The 17,551-nt window shown below is 46.6% G+C and overlaps 1 protein-coding gene across 6 annotated transcripts in view; it reads right to left on the reverse strand.

Annotated features, from left to right (window-relative positions):
• Positions 1-15,358, reverse strand: part of Dgka (diacylglycerol kinase alpha) — a 27,839-nt gene extending 12,481 nt beyond the window's left edge. For 2 of the 6 annotated variants that reach the window (XM_028786636.1, XM_028786635.1), the window contains exons 1-15: positions 14,109-14,340; positions 6,996-7,137; positions 6,626-6,699; positions 6,191-6,326; positions 5,865-5,942; positions 5,053-5,102; positions 4,507-4,581; positions 4,222-4,341; positions 3,998-4,112; positions 2,118-2,206; positions 1,868-1,987; positions 1,604-1,702; positions 1,193-1,261; positions 879-952; positions 643-714 (exon numbers count right to left, since the gene is read on the reverse strand). In XM_028786636.1, the coding sequence (XP_028642469.1) occupies positions 643-714; positions 879-952; positions 1,193-1,261; positions 1,604-1,702; positions 1,868-1,987; positions 2,118-2,206; positions 3,998-4,112; positions 4,222-4,341; positions 4,507-4,581; positions 5,053-5,102; positions 5,865-5,942; positions 6,191-6,326; positions 6,626-6,699; positions 6,996-7,059 (1,235 nt within the window). In that variant the 5' untranslated portion in view covers positions 7,060-7,137; positions 14,109-14,340. Of the gene's footprint in view, positions 1-642; positions 715-878; positions 953-1,192; positions 1,262-1,603; positions 1,703-1,867; positions 1,988-2,117; positions 2,207-3,997; positions 4,113-4,221; positions 4,342-4,506; positions 4,582-5,052; positions 5,288-5,864; positions 5,943-6,176; positions 6,327-6,625; positions 6,700-6,995; positions 7,138-14,108; positions 14,341-15,110; positions 15,213-15,265 lie in introns of those variants that run through there. The other 4 variants (XM_028786633.1, XM_028786632.1, XM_028786631.1 and 1 more) reach the window with 4 other exon arrangements.
• Between the last annotated feature and the right edge of the window lie 2,193 nt (positions 15,359-17,551).

Consider the following 17,551-nt stretch of genomic DNA (forward strand, 5'->3'; position numbering starts at 1 on the left):
CTCTCTCTCTCTCTCTCTCTCTCTCTCTCTCTCTCTCTCTCTCTCTCTTTCTCTCACAGGCACACACACAATATTTTTCAAGTGGGTAAAAGAGCTTGCTGAGCAAGCTTAGGAACCTGATTCAATCCTCACAGATTCTCAAAAATTGTCCTAGGACCTCTGTGCATGCACTGTGGCGGTGCGCGTGCGCGCACACACACACACCCCACAGATAATGATGACTGATGATTATAATAATTAATAATAATAATAAGTGTAAAGGGGTGGGCAGATGGCTCAGTTGGTAAATGCCCTTCCAGCAAGCATGAAGACTAGGGTGACAGCAGACTCCTGTGCACCACTGGGAAAAATTTTAAAAAGATTTGAGTTTCTATCCCTTAGTGATTGGAGAAAACCAAAACTACTTCCTCTCCATCTTTTAGACCAGGACTAAGAGAGTCAGAAAACCAAACATAATGAATATCCTAGTGACTAGGGGGAAAAAGCATTTAGAAATATGAGCTCTTTCATCTTCTCTCCTAACAGACACACACTCTCTCTCTTTCTTCCACCTGCCTGCTTGAGCATACACACACACACACACACACACACACACACACACACACCTCAAACGCCATGATATAACCCCTCACCTATACGCACCCTGCCTCCGGACCATCCTTCAGGTTGAACACCTGCCGAGGGTTCAGAATGTACTGGAACTTCCAAAGCACACTGCATGAGAGGAACAAAAAGGCTCATAGCACAGACGATAGAACTCATGCTCTGTACTGTTTTTATTTCCTCCTCTCTAATGTCCTCCCCCAAGGAATCCCCTCCATCCCACACACTCTGATCCTCTCTCTGTGTCTAGGAAGAACCGGCATACCCCTCCTCACCTCTGCCCCTGCTTGCCTCCGCTCTTAAGATTGATGAAGACTAGAAGGGGGTGGGTGTTAGAAACAGGTTCAATCTGTAGTGGGGGAAGAAAATAAGAATAAATAAAGCAAGATTTTGTCAAGGACAAAGGCAAGTCCTGCAGAGGCACAAGACTGGTGTTTCCCAAGATGCGTTTCCTCTTCCCTCTCCTCCTCTACCAAGATGGGGTTTTTAAGAGAGCAGGTATCCCCTACTTTCCACTTCAGTCCCTCCCCCAGAAGACTCCAATCAAAAGCTGGCATGACCTTTAGGCCCACGACCCACAGTCCTGTACCCGAAAAGCCTCAGGGGTGCACAGGCTTGTGTCATCTGTGGTCTTGTGTTTGCACTCTTGTCCAGATACCTGGGGACAATGAAAGAGAAAGAGAAATGAGTTACCCAGGAATCAAATGGGTGGGTCTCACTTGGATCCTCTGTTCTAAATGTCACTCTGGCTGGGCATGGTGGCTCACACCTATCCTATAATCGCAACACTTGTGAGACAGAAGCAGGCAGATCTGAGTTCAAGGCTAGTTTGGTCTGCACGGCAAGTTCTGTGCTAGCCAGGGCTACATAGCGAGAAACAGTTAACAAAACTCTATATCAAACCAAAGATATTCCATGTGGTATGTTCATAAGAAAGCAGGGATACTTTCCTGTTCAGGGAAAGCTCCTGTTCCCTCCCAGCTGTTGTTGAGGGACTTACCAGGACGCTGGGGTAGATGGAACTTGGAGGCAAGATATGATCACGGAGCAGCCCACAGTCACACTCAGGACCTACAGCCTGCAGACAGTCATCATGGATCTAGGAACACAAAAGGGAAGCAGAAATCATGCAGTAGACTTTGTCAGTTCTCAGCTTCAGAGTATGAACAGCAAAGAAAGCCCTTGGGAACAAGAATAACTACGGCAGTAAGAGAGTAGAGAGGGACTCTGGGCCTCAGCCTGGAGGGATAGTTCCTGAACTGACCTCCAGGTGGCACCACACACAATGCAGTCCCGTTAGGCTGTGGTAGGTCCGGATCTTTTTCTGGCAGCGGTCACAACGCCCAGAATGGCAACCTCCTCGAACCCATACGTGTGACTGGACCTTGTGGGAGAGAGGCAGGCCCTTGTCTGGGAGCACCTCGTGTGGAAGGCAACCAGGGCAGAAAAGGGCTGGGGAGCAGGGCCAGGATGGGGTTAGCAGTGTGGGAATGAGCAGGCATGGGGTCACTCACACCAATGTCTTTCCGAGACTTGGCATAGGTGCTGACTTCACAAGGCTGGGCCTTCATGGCACAGTGGTCATGAACAATGTACTTACAGACTGGAGAGAGGGAAGAAGGTCAGAGCCTTAGTTGTGGCCTTTCCCCCTCTTCTCCTTTCTTGGGAGTGAGGAAGGATCACTCACTGGAACAAGACACACAACCCTCGCTGCCAGATTGTGGTAGAAAAGTTTGCAAGGGCAAACCTCACCTCACTCTCCTAACAATGCAATGCCACCTCCTGTCTGTCTCCACATTGTCCCCTTGCTAGGGCTGGAACTGAGCTGGAAGATCTCTGGGAGTCTGAGACAAGCCTGGTCTACATATCCAGCCCAGGCTAGCCAAAGCTACACAAACCTTGACTCTCAGTAATAGAATCTTTGATGTACTGAAAACAATAATGCCTCCTTTTTTTTGGTTTTTCGAGACAGGGTTTCTCTGTGTAGCCCTGGCTGTCCTGGAACTCACTCTGTAGACAAGGCTGGCCTCGAACTCAGAAATCCGCCTGCCTCTGCCTCCCAAGTGCTGGGATTAAAAGCGTGCGCCACCACTGCCCGGCTGCCTCCTTTTAATTAACTAACTGCATGCATTTATGTGTGTGGGTAGGGATGTGCCACAACGTACGTGGAGAGATCAGAGGACAACTCTCTGGTCAGTTCTCCCCTTTTATTGTGGGTTCTAGGGAATCAAACTCAAAAAGTCATGTTTGGCAGCAAGTGCTTTTACCCACCGACGCATCTTACATGCCTGTTTGTTTGTTTGTTTGTTTGTTTGTTTTGAGACAGAGTCTTATGTAGTCTAGGCTGCACTTAAGGCTGGACTTAAACTTCCTCTGTAACTGAGGCTGGCCTTGAACTCCAGATCCTCCGATCTGTAGCTGAGGAATGATGTCATTGCAGGCATGCGATGGCAATAATAGTATCAACATATTTGCTGTCCACAGTTATCTCCTTTTTCAGTCAAGGAAACTAAAGGTTAAAGAAAGACATGAAACTGGGCATGATGACTCACTCCTTTAATGCAACATCCAAGAGGCTGAGGCAAGCTGGGTGTGGTAGTGCACACCTTTAGTCCTAGAACTCAGGAGGCAGAGGTGGGAGCCGGGGCGGGGGGTGGTGTCTCTGTGAGTTTGAGGCCAGCCTGGTCTACATAGCAAGTGCCAGGACTACAAAGAGAGACCCTGTTTCAAAAACAAAAAGAAGAAGGAGAAGGAGGGAAGAGGAGGAGAAGGAAGAAGAAGAGGAGGAGAAGGAAGAAGAGGAGGAGAAGGAAGCAGTAGCAACAGCAGCTGCCACTGCCCCTACTGAGGGAAAAAGACTGTTGGGAGATCAGTTTGGGCCATATAGTTCCAGGCCATCCCGAGCTACAGTGTGAGATACTGTCTTTTTATTTACAAGTTTTTTTTTTTTAAAGATATATTTATTTATTTCATCTATATGAGTACCCTGTAGCTGTCTTCAGACACACCAGAAGAGGGCATCAGATCCTATTACAGATGGTTGTGAGCCACCATGTGGTTGCTGGGAATTGAACTCAGGACCTCTGGAAGAGCAGTTGGTGCTCTTAACCTCTGAGCCATCTCTCCAGCTCTCCAGCCCTACAAGTTTTTTTGTTTGTTTGTTTTTTAATAATAAAGATTATTTTGAAAGAAAAAAGATATATAGGCTTGGGTTTAAAACTCAGCACAGCATACAAATGATAATAATTAATAACAGAACGTTATGTTACTTTCCCAGGATCATAGAGAGTGAGTGGCAGAGCCCCAAATTCAAATCCTTGTTTCTCTCCATTCGTAACATCATGTCCCCGCTAACTGCTCAGCTTCCCCGCCCCCACATTCCAGTGTAACTCACGGTTACAGCTCAGGCCCTGTTTGCCAAGGCCAATGCTCAGCTCACACAGGTTGCAGTAGACCAGTCTGGTGAATCTCTTGGGTCTCCATATATGGTTCCCATCATCTTTCATAGTCTAGGAGGTCACAGAGGATGGTAACTTCTTAGAAGGCTAATCTCTGGTTCTCTGGTGAGCACATCCCAAGATAGCACTTAACCCACCCTTACCAATCTTTTCTACTCACCATGTCCATCCCCAGAAGCACAAGCAGTGGCACAGTGGTAGCCCCAGCCCGGACCCACTCGGCTAGGGACACAGAGCCGCTGCCGTCTTGGTCCATGTCTTTCATCATCTCCTGAAGAATCTGATTGGGCAGGAAGAAAGGCCTTCTGCTGGGAGTGGCCCCTAGACCCTCTCCACTGTCTTCTAGGACACCACGCAGAGGGGCCAGGTACCCATGGGAGACGGGGTAAGGTAGATACAGGACCATGGGGAGGAGGTGCAATAAGGAAAGGACAAACAGCCTCACCGGTCTCAGTTCAGACACATCCCAGTCTAGATATTCGGCCACTCGCATCATCTGAAGGATGATTTTTTCTACTTCCTGGAGAAAAGAGGGTAAAAGCCACCGCTAGCCACTTACTATCACCACAAAGCCAAAGCGATTTACTACGGCCATTACACAAACATCCTCTAGAAGTCAGGGTTCCTGGATGCCTCTTTCAGATTCATCTTTTGTTCTCAGGTACCTCTGACAAGGAAGTATTTGCAGGCGTCCTATCTCCTAGCTTCTCTAGAGTCCAAGTTCTTGGGAACTGCTTCTATAGTTAGTCCTAGGGGACTAAGTATCTTCTTGATACCACTGTCTCCTGTTCTTTTTTTTTTTCTTCAAATGCTGGGGAGGGGGTAGTGTTGGGGAGGAACCTGAGGTCTTGTGTATGCTATGCAAGCACTGTGCCACTGAGCTACATCCTCAACCTTTTCTCTGTTTCTGGAGACCCTGGAAAAGTCCAGGTATAAGAGCACAGGTCCATAGACAGACTCCCTTGCCCTGCGCACATGTCCCACGGCTCACCGTGCTGTCCAGGATCCCATTTCTGTCCATGTCGTACAGCTTGAAGGTGACTGTGAAGTGTTTGAGGAACTGGGTCAGTTTATGAGAGAGATCCAAAGAGCTCATCCCAAGGCCAGGCATGGTGGGCCTGTAATCCCAGCACTTGGAAGGCAGAGGCAGGCAGATTTCTATGAGTTCAAGGCCATGCTGCTCTACACAGGGGGTTCCAGGCTGGTCAGGGATTCACAGTGAGACCCTGTCTCAAAAAAAAATATTAAACACAACAAAAACCCAACCCAAACAAAAATCCCCAAGAATTCAGAAAACAAGAAAAATAAAAAGGTAAGGAAGGAGCTTGAAGTTAGGAATAGAATTGACAGAACAGATCAGAAAGAAGGGAGGCACAGGGTATGCCCCTGTAATCCCAGGACTCAGGAAGCTGAGGCAAGAGGATAGACAATTTGAGACCAGGATGGGTTACACATTGTGAGACCCTGTCACATACAAATGAAACATGAAAGAAGGGAAAACAGCCACACATGCCAGCCTTGGTAAGTATAAGGGAGGCGACACACACTTTTATGCACCATGAACATCCAAGGCCACCTACATGGAAATGTATAGACATGGGAAGTGAAGTGACTGTGGTGGATAGCGTTAGCTGTAGGCAGCTCAGGAGAACAGAGGAAACAGGCCCATTCTCAGGTCTCATCTTGTTGCCTTTAAAAATCCCAAAGGAATATGGGAAGGGGGGCTGCAGAATACTTCCCTCCCTCCTTCCCCTTTCCACCCCCTCCTTCCTCCCCAACCCCTGCTTAGAATGGCAAACTCACACTCTAGTTTATCTTCTGGCCGGCCACCTTCCAGGAGGGTGAAGTAGCAGTAGACATCACTGAGACAGATCACACTGGCTATAAGATGAAAACATGGCAGATCCAGGGTCAGATCTACTTTGGTTCTTTCTTCTTCTGCTTTTCTCAGCTCTCCCTTTATCTTTCTTTTTTACTAGCTCCTAGCTCAGTGAGACTACCCTCTACTTCCTTCTCTCTTGACCTGTCCACAGTATGTGACAGTTTCAACACTCATCCCCAAATTGAAACTACTATGACATTCTCTCCCCACCAATAGGTCCAGGCCAGCCCTACCTGCTTAATCATACCTTTTGACTCAGTCTCCGTAGCCACGTCTTGACTAGTGTGGAAGGACCAAAACAGAGACCAGCATAGGTGATGGGGAACCTCCTCCACGTCCAGATACATTTTCATGAATTGTTCAAATCCCAGGTACCCAATGGCCTGTGACAAAAGTGAGCGTTAATTTGGGGGAGTCTGCAGGATGGAAAAGCTAGGGACTGAGGTATGGGGGTAGACAATGGATTCAGAGTTCTGATAAGCATGAGAGGCAGAATATGGTTTCTTAGGCCATCTCCTGAGTCACTAGGATCTCTTGTCTTGTTCTAAAGCAATGGCTGCAGTAACAACCAACAATGGGATATTTAGAGAGAAGAAAGCAAGAAGCGGGCCCACAAAAATCCCCAAAAGTTGGGGATCCCGGCGGAGAGGTAGTTGAGGAAAGCATGCCAGGTGCCACTTACATCTCCTTGGCAATATCTGTTCATCTCGCCATCATCAAAGACCTTCAGCACATCGCTGACCCTCTTGGTGGAGTCTGAGTAAGACAAGAACACAAAAAGTAGCCTGGCCCTCTGCCAGACAGAGTTCTGCTTGGACACCCACAGGTCAAAAAGGGTTGAATGAAAGGAGCCATTGCAAGAAGGCAAGAACATGTCAGCCCCTCTACAGCAATAGCTCCCTTAAGGCCTGGAGCAAAGCTGTCAGGAGGGAAGGTGGATAGAGAGGCCAGGACTCAGGCATGATGAGACCAGCTCCAGGTGGCTGGGACACTGGTGTGAAGTGTCATGAGAATGAAGTCTCCAGAACTGAAGGGTCTGGAGAGAGACTCACATTCTATGTATTTTTGCAGCTGAGCAAAGTCTTCTGGGCTGATGAGGCCCTTCTCTTTGGCCATCTTTCTTCTCTTCCTGAGGCTGATCACAGAGATAGCCTGGTAGTACAGATTCTTGTGTTTGTTTTTCAGAGGGTAAGCCTAGGAAAAGACCAGAGAACTGGAGAATGCCAGTTGTCTGCATCGTGTGCTTCTTTTCCCTGTATCCCTCTCTTCTCCCCCACCCCCCCATCCCCCCCCCCCGTGTCTGCTTCTAACTCTCCCCTACAAAGCCTGTCCTGTCTCTCTTTCTCTGACTCATCTCTGACATTTTCTTTCATTTCTGTGTCTTTCTTCCACTGGGATTTCTCCTCCCATCTGTCTTGATTCATCTGACCACTATCACCACACCATCCTCACTGCCCCCCCACCTCCCACCCCAACTTCCCGGGATGCGCCTTGACCTTTTTAGTCCCCCCCCACCACACTTCAGGCTCTGTGGTCCCTCCCCATCTCCTGTCCTCCCAAGATTCTTACTACCTCAGCACACCTCATAAGGCAGGACCCCATCTTGCTCCTCCTCCAGCCACCACTCCCCCGAGCCACACCCCTGCAACGACCTCTAGCGCTTCGGACACGTGACTCAGAACAAGGGGTGGCTGGGATCCTACCTAGCCCGGTTCATATCCCCGGGCTTGGGGCTTTCTAGGGACGGGTGGGGACTTGTCTAGTGGGAGGAGGTTGGAAAGGAAGGTTCCAGTTCCTTGGGTACAGGACTGCTGAGCTGCTGGGCGGCAGGCACAGCTATGATCTTTCACCATGCTGGGTTACCAGCGTTTATGGAGCCCCACCTTTTGGTACTGGACCCAGGAATCAAACAGGTATAATTACGTGGTGCTGACTAATACCTGCCTTAAGGACTGAATAATAAAAAGGGTGACGTTTTCCTGATGATGTTATTTTGTTTGTTTGCAAAGGTCTCCCCACTATGTGGCCCTGGCTGTCTGAGAACTAGCTGTGTAGACCCGGCTACATCAAACTGGTTCAGCCCGGATAAGCTATTGTATCCAGGGCCCCCGGGTCTCCGAGGCAAATGTTCTACAATTGAGCTACAGCCTAACCTACCATAGTTATTTAATAACAGCAACAACAGTAATTACATATTTTACAGAAATAAATAGTACAAGGCTGCTGAAGAGTTAGACTGCTCAGACCTAACTGGATTCAACTCTTAGCTGTTGACGGGCCTGTGGTTTGGAATAATTACATCTGGAAAACAGGGAGAATGGTACCTGCCTTTCACAGTTGGAAAGTTAAATATTTTAAAAATACCTCAATGCCGGGCGGTGGTGGCACACACCTTTAATCCCAGCACTTGGGAGGCAGAGGCAGGCAGATTTCTGAGTTCAAGGCCAGCCTGGTCTACAGAGTGAGTTCCAGGACAGCCAGGGCTACACAGAGAAACCCTGTCTCGATAAACAAAACAAAAGAAAACAAAAACCCTCAAATTATGCCTGTCATAAAGGAAGCCTACAAAAAACGGCAACTATGGGCTGGAGAGATGGCTCAGCAACCCTAACTGGATGCTCTTGCAGAGGTCCTAAATTCAATTCCCAGCAACCACATGGTGGCTCACAACCATCTGTAATGGGATCCGATGCTCTCTTCTGGTGTGTCTAAAGAGACAGTGTACTCAAATAAAAATAAATAAATAAATAAATAAATAAATAAACCTTTTAAAAAAAAGAAACAGCAACTATTTCTGTATTGATACAACTAAATATTTAAATGAAAAAATTTTTTTAAGAAATAACACAAAAGGGGCTGGAGAGATGGCTCAGTGGTTAAGAGCACTGACTGTACTTCCAGAGGTCTTGAGTTCAAATCCCAGCAACCACATGGTGGCTCACAACCATCTGTAATGAGATCTGATGCCCTCTTCTGGTGTGTCTGAAGTGTATTCATATATAACAAATAAATAAATCTTAAAAAAAAGAGCTTAAAAAATAAAAAATAAATAAAAAAATAAAAAGAAATAACACAAAAGAATTAAACATTCAAACAAAGGAGCAGTGTAGTGCTTCACCAGCTGTAATCTAAGTTCTTAGGAAGATGAGGCAGGATCATCATGAGTTCAAGGCCAGGCTGGGCTACTTCATGAGAATGCGTCTGTCTAAAACTACCCTTCTCTCTCTGGGAAAAACAAAAACAAAACAAAACAAACAAAAAAAAAAAAACAAAAAAACTTCTGGTGGCCCACACCTGTAATTCCAGCACTGGAAAGGTGTGGGAGGGGCTGGGGGGACACAAGGTTTTCCATGGCTATTTAGCAAATACAAGGTCAATGTAGAATAGATTGAGATCCTGTTTCAAACATTAAAAAAAAAAAATCTCATGTCAGCCTGTGTGGTGATGCATTCTTGTAATCCCGGAAGCGATGGGGAGGCTGAAGCCGGAGGATGGTGAGTTTGAAGCCAGGGAGACTTTATGTCAAAAATTACAACTAAGCTCCACATGGTAGAGCACACCTCTCATGGAAGCACTCTGGAAGCAGAGGCAGGAGGATCTCTTTAAGTTCAAGGCCAGCCTAGTCTACATAGTGAGTTCCAGAACAGCCAGGGCTAGGCAGAGAGATCTTGTTTAAGAACAAACAAACAAATAAATACCCCACTTGCTGCTCTTTTAAAGATCCTGATTAGATTCCTAGCACACATACCAGTTGGCTCACAATAGCCTGTTAATTCCACTTTTAAAAGGTGTGATGGTCTTCTTCCGCCCTCCATAGGCACTGCACACACATAGCAGACACTCAAATATATACACATAACTTAAAAAAATAAAGTCAATCTTGGCGGCCTATACTTTTAATCACAGCACTCAAGAGGCAGAGGAAGGTAGATCTCTGAGTTTGAGGACAGCTCTACTCCTTGAGTTCTGGGATACATACTTTTTAGCCAGACTCTGTCTCAAAAAAACAAACAAAAAACAAAAACAAACCCAAGAAGGGTTAATGAGAAGGTTCATCAGGAAAAGGAGCTTGCTGTACAATCCTGGCAACCTTAATTGCATCCTCAGAACATATAAGAGTAAGAGTAAGTATGAGGGCTGGAGAGAGACGGCTCAGTGGTTAAGAGCACTGGTTAATCTTCCAGAGGGCCTGAGTTCAACTCCTAACAACCACATGGTGGCTCACAACCGTCTGTAATGGGATCTGATGCCCTCTTCTGGTACGTACCATATATACATATACATAAGTAAAAATTAAAAAAAAAAAAAAAGTGAGCCGGGCAGTGGTGGCGCACACCTTTAATCCCAGCACTTGGGAGGCAGAGGCAGGAGGATTTCTGAGTTTGAGGCCAGCCTTGTCTACAGAGTGAGTTCCAGGACAGCCAGGGCTATACAGAGAAGCCCTGTCTTGAAAAAAACAAACAACAACAAAAACATTAAAAAAAAAAAAAGTGAACATGAGCTGGGTGGTGGTGGCTTACACCTTTAATCCTAGCACTCAGGAGGAGGCAGAAGCAAATGGATCTCTGTGAGTTCAAAGTCAGCCTGGTCTAGAGCGAGTTCCAGGACAGCCAGGGCTGTTACACAGAGAAACCCTGTAAAGGAGGAGGAGGAGCAGGAGGAGGAGAAGGAGGAGAAAGAAAAAAGTAAGAGCAAACCAACTTCACAAAATTGTTTTCTGACCAACACACTTATTTATATTTCTGTGACACAAACATTCACTCACACGTGCGTACGCGGACATACACACACACTAAAAATAAAACTTTATAAAAGAAATAAAAAAGGAAGAGGACGAGAGAAGGAAGATACAGCTGAAGCTCAAGGAAGTCATGGGCTGAGAGAGAGAGCCCAAGACAACTGATAAGCGGGAGAGTGAGGCTCCAGCCTCAGAACACAGCAAGGTCTCTGCCTTCACTCCGCTCTGCTCCACTCTCCCTGCCACACGCTGCCCTCCTGTTCTCAAGCATGCCAAGGTTTTATCTGACTATCACCATAGTACTTGCTGTTCTGCCTGATTAGGACATTTCCCCTATTCCTAGCACAGCCATCTTATCTCACCTAAAATACCAGCTCCTTCATGAGAACTTCCTTGATGTTGGATCTAATTTTATTCATTCATTCATTCATTCATTCATTCATTCATTCATTCATTTATTGAGGCAGGGTCTCACTAGCCCAAGTTGGCTTGAAACTCATGAAAATTTCCTGCCTCGATCTCTTTACTTTTCTTGTTCTCAGTGTGATTTCCCTATCAAATCACAAGTAGAAATTTTTATCCCTTCTATAAGTGTTCATATTTGACCAAGATCTTGGTTCCATAGAGCCAGGACCTTATCAGTCTTCTTTCTACACTTTTTTGTTTTTGTTTTTTGTTTTTTTCGAGACAGGGTTTCTTTGTGTGGCCCTGGCTGTCCTGGAACTCACTCTGTAGACCAGGCTAGCCTCAAACTCTCGAACTCAGAAATCCGCCTGTCTCTGCCTCCCAAGTGCTGGGATTAAAGGCATGCGCCACCACCGCCTGGCTTCTTCTTTCTACTCTTTCCTCAGTACCTAAAACAGGACTCTGCATGGACTGAATTCTCAACATCAGTTGAACAAATGGCTCTATAAACCTGGGTAGTCATTTTTGGTGGGGTCTATTTAGTCCGAGTTTGGATACATAGGATGCCACTGAGTGTCCACTTTGCAATCAGGAAAGTACGAGATAACTTGGAGGGTACGTAGTAAATAACACCTATGTTCCAAAGGCTCTCTGAGAAGATTTGAAAATGATCTTTTAGGACAATGACAACTGAGAAAAGGACTTTGCGTTTCTGGCCTTCATCAGTGACTACAACCCATCCTTTGCTGACTACAGAGGTAATGAATATATCAGAGTCTTATGATCAATAGTGCCTGAATGGCTTAATTAGCATCTCTGACTATTGCTGGGGATTTTTAGATGATTCCAAAGTTCTGGGCCATGGAGACTGAGGGAGCAAACAAACAAGGAACTAAGAAAAGAGAGAGAGGCCAAGACACCTCTCTGGTCACTCTTCACAATGACATGAGTCCTTTCTGTCCCTTCTTTGACTGTCCAGGTCTCACACCTGAGAGAGGCAATATATAATGGAAACTTAGAACGTTTCTGCTTTTATTGTTTCTTTTTTGAGCCAGAGTCTCACTATGTAGCTCTAGTTACAGCCTCTTAAGTGCTGGGATTACAGGCATCTGCAACCACACCCTGCTCGAGAATGGACCTTTGAATTAGGTGCAAGCTGGAATCTCAGCTCTTGGATGAGTCCTTTTACTCACTGAACCACATTAAAAATTTTAAAGCTGGGAATCAAACTCAGAGACTTAAGATCTCAAGCATGTCAAGTAATCCTTTTCAGTCGTGCTATAGCTACTGAGGTATACACACACTAGCCCGATCGTAACCATAAGTAGGTACCTAATCTGTCACAGAGTGGGTTTTAAGTAAGTTTATATAGCAATTATACATAGTAAGGTGTGTGATACAGAATAAGAACTCAATCTCAATAAACATCAGCCAATGTTATATAAGGTAATACACAAAAAGTAATTTTATGTCTGGGGAAGTCTAGTAGTGTGGACAATTCCGACTAATCAAGAGACGGAAGCAAAGCTTAAAGCCTGCCTTGGCTACAAAGTAAGTTTAAGGACAGCATGGGAAACTTTGGTGAAACCCTGTCTCCCCCACACCCCCCGAAATGATAAAAGAAACATATTTGGATATTAGGAAAAATGATACTTTTAAGCCAAGAAGCCACACAAATTCTAGTGACTTCTACCAGTAGGAAGGCTCAGTTAAGTACCTTCCACCTTAAAGTAAAAACACTTATGTCAGGTAGAGACATGTAGTAGCATCAAGATTGTGAATTTGTGGATTGAGAAAAATGAGGAGGTGGCTGGAAACTATAGAGTCAGGAACATCTGTGGATTGGAACCTTGGACATGGGAGCTTCTAGGGATCTATTCAGATGCCCTGACTTCTGTCAGAGAGTATTTAGGTTGGCTGCCCCTGGACCTGAAGGAGGACAAACTACAGGATCCTGAGACCTTAAAGACCTGGAACAAGTCCAAAGTTGTTCTCCAGCTTCATCCCAACCCCGAGGCTATGACCTGGGCTAGTCCAGACAGATGCAGGGCTGGAAGGGTGGGGTCTGGAGTCCTACCCCCAGCTATTTGTGACTCACACTTCCCTTCCCTCTCCTGGTTTCCCGACTCACCTCTACCAACTTAGGGTGAGACCAGAAGAAATTGACTTGGAGGGAAAGAATCCTACAACATCCTGGGCTCGGGATCACAGTCGTACTCTAGACAACCTGTCCAAAGTATGTCCACCAAATCTTGGTGCCTCTCCTTCTCCAGATCTAACTTTAAACACTGAATACTAAAATTGCAGCTATCGAAGAGGTAAAGTTTCCACAACACTTAACGTTTCCTTTCACTTCGTTGCTCTCTTTCAAATTCACCATTAAGAATTAGCGTGTTTCTAGGACATTCAGGATGTCCCAGCAAGAAACTTCACAGAGCAGGCACTCCCAACTTTAGAACAAGCCTAATGAGACAGACTAACCAAACCAGGCATCCCTTTTGCCCAGGGTTGAGGGTCCGTTTTTCCTCCCCATCCCTGCTACTAGTCAGAGAGATTTTTTTTTTTATCCTGAAGCATCAGAACTCATTAAATCACCACAAACACCAGGAATAATTGTGTTGTCTGGATAAGGGGGTGGCATACTATGCTCCTTTACGGAGGGTGTCGTAGCTACTACTAGTACAGGAGGAAGTTACGATGTTGGCATAGTTGGGGGATGTGGACTTGCGTTTTCCGAGGCTGTGGAGATGACCAGTAATATTTGCTTTTCTTCCTCGGTAGTCAGGTTCATTCCTCATTTAAAGCTGAAAAGTGGCTTCCCACCCAGTCTTTTCAGAAAATTCCCCATGACAGGTGTGAAAAGGATCGGAGGCCGAAGAAGAACCCTTCTTCACCCGTGTGGCATCGTGGGGTTTCCAAAAGGCACCTTTCTTCCGAGTTCCCAGGAGCTGAGCTTCCCCAGCTCTCCGAGTGAGCAAAAGGGATGAGAGTGGAGGGAAGGTCTGGGGGAAACGCAGCTTACCCCGGTGTTGCGCAGCGCTATGGCAGCCCCCGCGTCCCAGCGCAAACCCTTCCAGCAGCAGGCTCCAGCTGTCAACGCTTCCTTCTTTGGACGCCGCAGCCCTCACCCAGCCCGTGGGGCGGCCCCTTTCGTTGCCTTTCTGCCCGGGTGAGAGAGTGTGCAAGTGGCACGGGGCTCGCAGGGGCTCTACCTTGACCCAGGAGAGTGCACGATCGGAGCTGGGGCACCGGAGCCAGAGCTGGGCAGGAGGGGACGGGCTAGGAAGACGCGGCCTCCGCGGGGCCGCCCAGCTCCTGACGACACACTGCCCGCCCGCGACCCAGCCTGCCCTCCCTTCGCGCCGAGACCACCACTGTTGCCAGGTTTCCAACACAATCTGCTCCGGGCCTCCAGAGTATCTCCAGGGCTCTGGCTTGTGCCACTTTCTCCACTCCTACGCTTCTGTCTTCCCACGCCTGGGGCAGCTGTACTTCTATTTTTCTCTTCTAATTAGTCAAAGCCTCTCCCATCATCCCTTCCCTGGAAGGCCAAGGTAGGGGTCAGGGTGCTGATTGGAACTACCCAGCAACTGGTCAGCAATTGGCCGGCCCTCCAGTCTCCAAATCGTCAGTTTGGACGCGCCTGCCCAACTCAATGACTCCACATTCAGGAGAACCCAAAGGGGCAAGGCCAGAGTTTCACACTTCACAACCCTAGACCTAGGTACATTCCCTTCTCCACATAGCTCCACATTGCTTGACCCTGCCTGAGATAATTGTTCAGCTGTCCTTCTGGGTTCCTCAGCCCCGCCTCAGACTTGTCTATGCACGGCTTTTTCTCTCAAAAAATCCATATCCTTCCCTTAAGATCAGGGTGGAGGTCTAGGTGCATAAAGCACGTTTGGCTGTGTTCACCTTTTCTCCATACCCAACCCTAGCACTTTACCCTCTGGCCTTGGCAGATGGCACAGAAGTCGCTGGGCAAAGGTAGCGGCTGAAGGCAGAGCCTTTCAGTTCCTCCTACCTGTGATTGGAGCTGTCAGGACTCTTGGAGCAGCATGGTTGTTGTGAGGCTAAACCGAGAAGAGACTAAATACTGGGGATTTACTGGTAGCGACTGGAGACCCAGGTATCCTGCACCCCGGCCCCGCCCCAAACCCTTGACTAACTCCCTCCTACCCTTCTCTGAAGTAGGAGCTTAACAAAGCCTTGGGTTCTTGGAATTGTGTCCTCTTACAGCTGGGAGTAGAAAGGAATGGGAAAGCAGATTGCTTGTTGGAAATTTGTGTATATATTTGGATCCAGTGAGGGTCAAGAGAGAAAAAAAACAAGAAAGAATATACTGGGCCCTCTAGTGGAAACAGAGAAGTAAGCAGTTCTCAAATGTTTGGAGACAAAGTGGAGTCTAGAGTAATGGGGTTTGGCGTTGTTATTATTAGTATTGTTGTTGTTGTTATTTAAACTTTAGATTCAGATTAGGAGTTGGAGAACGATCTGTCTCTGTTCCCCTGTCATTATCAGGTTTGTTCTGTTCTGTTTTGTTTGCATCCGGATCCTTCATTGTTGTTTGTTGTTGTTGTTTTTTTTGTTTGTTTGTTTTTTTCGATACAGGGTTTCTCTGTGTAGCCCTGGCTGTCCTGGAACTCACTCTGTAGACCAGGCTGGCCTCGAACTCAGAAATCTGCCTGCCTCTGCCTCCCGAGTGCTGGGATTAAAGGCGTGGGACACCACTGCCCAGCTTTTGTTTTGTTTTTTCCTCTTCCTCCTCCATCATTGACACAATCATGCTGCAGATGAACTTCAGTGCCTCCAGCATGCTTCTCCAATGTTCCATCATTTATCTATACCCCTGTCCCCCCAGGCTTCTTTTCAACAGTTATAGTCTTCACCATTAGCAAAGCTTATCTCCCCTTCCTACATAGCCTCTGTATTCACAGTCAACAAACTATTTTTTTTTTTCCTGAGACAAGATTTTAGTATGTATGTAGCCTAGGCTGGCCTTGAACTTGCCATCCTGCCTCAACCTCTCAGGAGCTGGGTTTACTGGTCTATGCCACTCCTGGTATCAACAGACACTTTTTTTTTTTTTGGTTTTTCAAGACAGGTTTCTCTATGTAGCCCTGGCTGTCCTGGAACTCACTCTGTAGACCAGGCTAGCCTCAAACTCAGAAATCCGCCTGCCTCTGCCTCCCAATTGCTGGGATTAAAGGCGTGTGCCACCACCGCCCGGCTAACAGACACTTTTGAAGGCCTCTTTATACCTGACCTCGTTCTTAGTTCTGTAGGATAAGCAAAAACATAGACTGAACCAAGTGGCTAGATGTCTGTAAAGCGTCCCAGCTTTTGATCACCCTAAACAAAGATTCTGTTTAAATAACAATATGTCCCAAACTACTCTTCAAATCAGTCCTTGCATAAGATTAAAGACTCTCCTACATTAAAAAAAAAAGGCCATAGGTTGGAATATGATTTTTTCAATAAGGAATAAGAGGAACTCTGTCTTACTGTAGCATCTTTGTACCTTATTCAAGATCTGTGCTTCACCATACTCCCAAGTCAGTTGTTGGTGGGGGTGGGGGAAGAAAAGCAAAGAAACGTCTATGGAGGAGGTGTTTGATGCCTATAGTTCCAGGTGCTCTGCTCTTTAATCAACCACATCATACAAGTCAGAAAGAAAGAAACCGCAATGAACAAAGGGAAAGGAAAAAACAAGCCTGTTTTCCCAGCCTCTTCTTCCTCTGGGTGGAGGTACACATCCGGGGCCCAGGGCTGAGTCCAGGGCCAGTCTACTGAACAGACAATTGAGTTTCACTTCCTGCCAACCTGCCGAGATGAGGGCAGGATGTCTGAGGGGTACAGTGATGGGGAGTGTCCAGAGATTAAAGAGTAAACAGGTCACATTAGGATTTCCCCTCACTGAGCAGGTCGGCGGAGAGTTGTAGAGATCACTCTTGAAATAGTTCAAGTCATGCACCTCACTAATTTTCAGAGGCACCATTCCATATTCTCATCTCCTTTTCCTCTTTGAGGAAAGGGTAGTAGATAGACAGGACTGAAGTACAATTGACGGACAAACAGATATGGGCTGGTGGGCTTGGGGTGTAGTTCACTGGCCAGAATGGTTGTCTGACATACACTCTGGGTTCCATATCCCCCCCAACCCTCCTCCCCACCATACACACACAGGAGGAAGCAAGGGCATAGGTGAACACACACAGAAAGTGAGGGATTAGAAGTATACACTTTAATAACACATAGTACATGCAAATAGCGTTAAAGTAGTCATTTTGAGAGTTGAACTGGAGCTCAAGGAGAAGAGGTCAGAGCATAGCTGGGAGAGAATTGCAAGGAAGGCAATGTGTGAGCTTTTGAAAACTTAGTTGAGGTTCTTATCAGTCTGGTTTTTTTTTTTTTTATCAGTTTTTTCTCCTCTTTTTTTCTTTTGGTTTTAAAGTGGAGCATATT

The sequence above is a fragment of the Grammomys surdaster genome, unplaced genomic scaffold (assembly GCF_004785775.1).
Source record: "Grammomys surdaster isolate TR1022 unplaced genomic scaffold, NIH_TR_1.0 125562, whole genome shotgun sequence".
Taxonomy (NCBI): Eukaryota; Metazoa; Chordata; class Mammalia; order Rodentia; family Muridae; genus Grammomys; species Grammomys surdaster.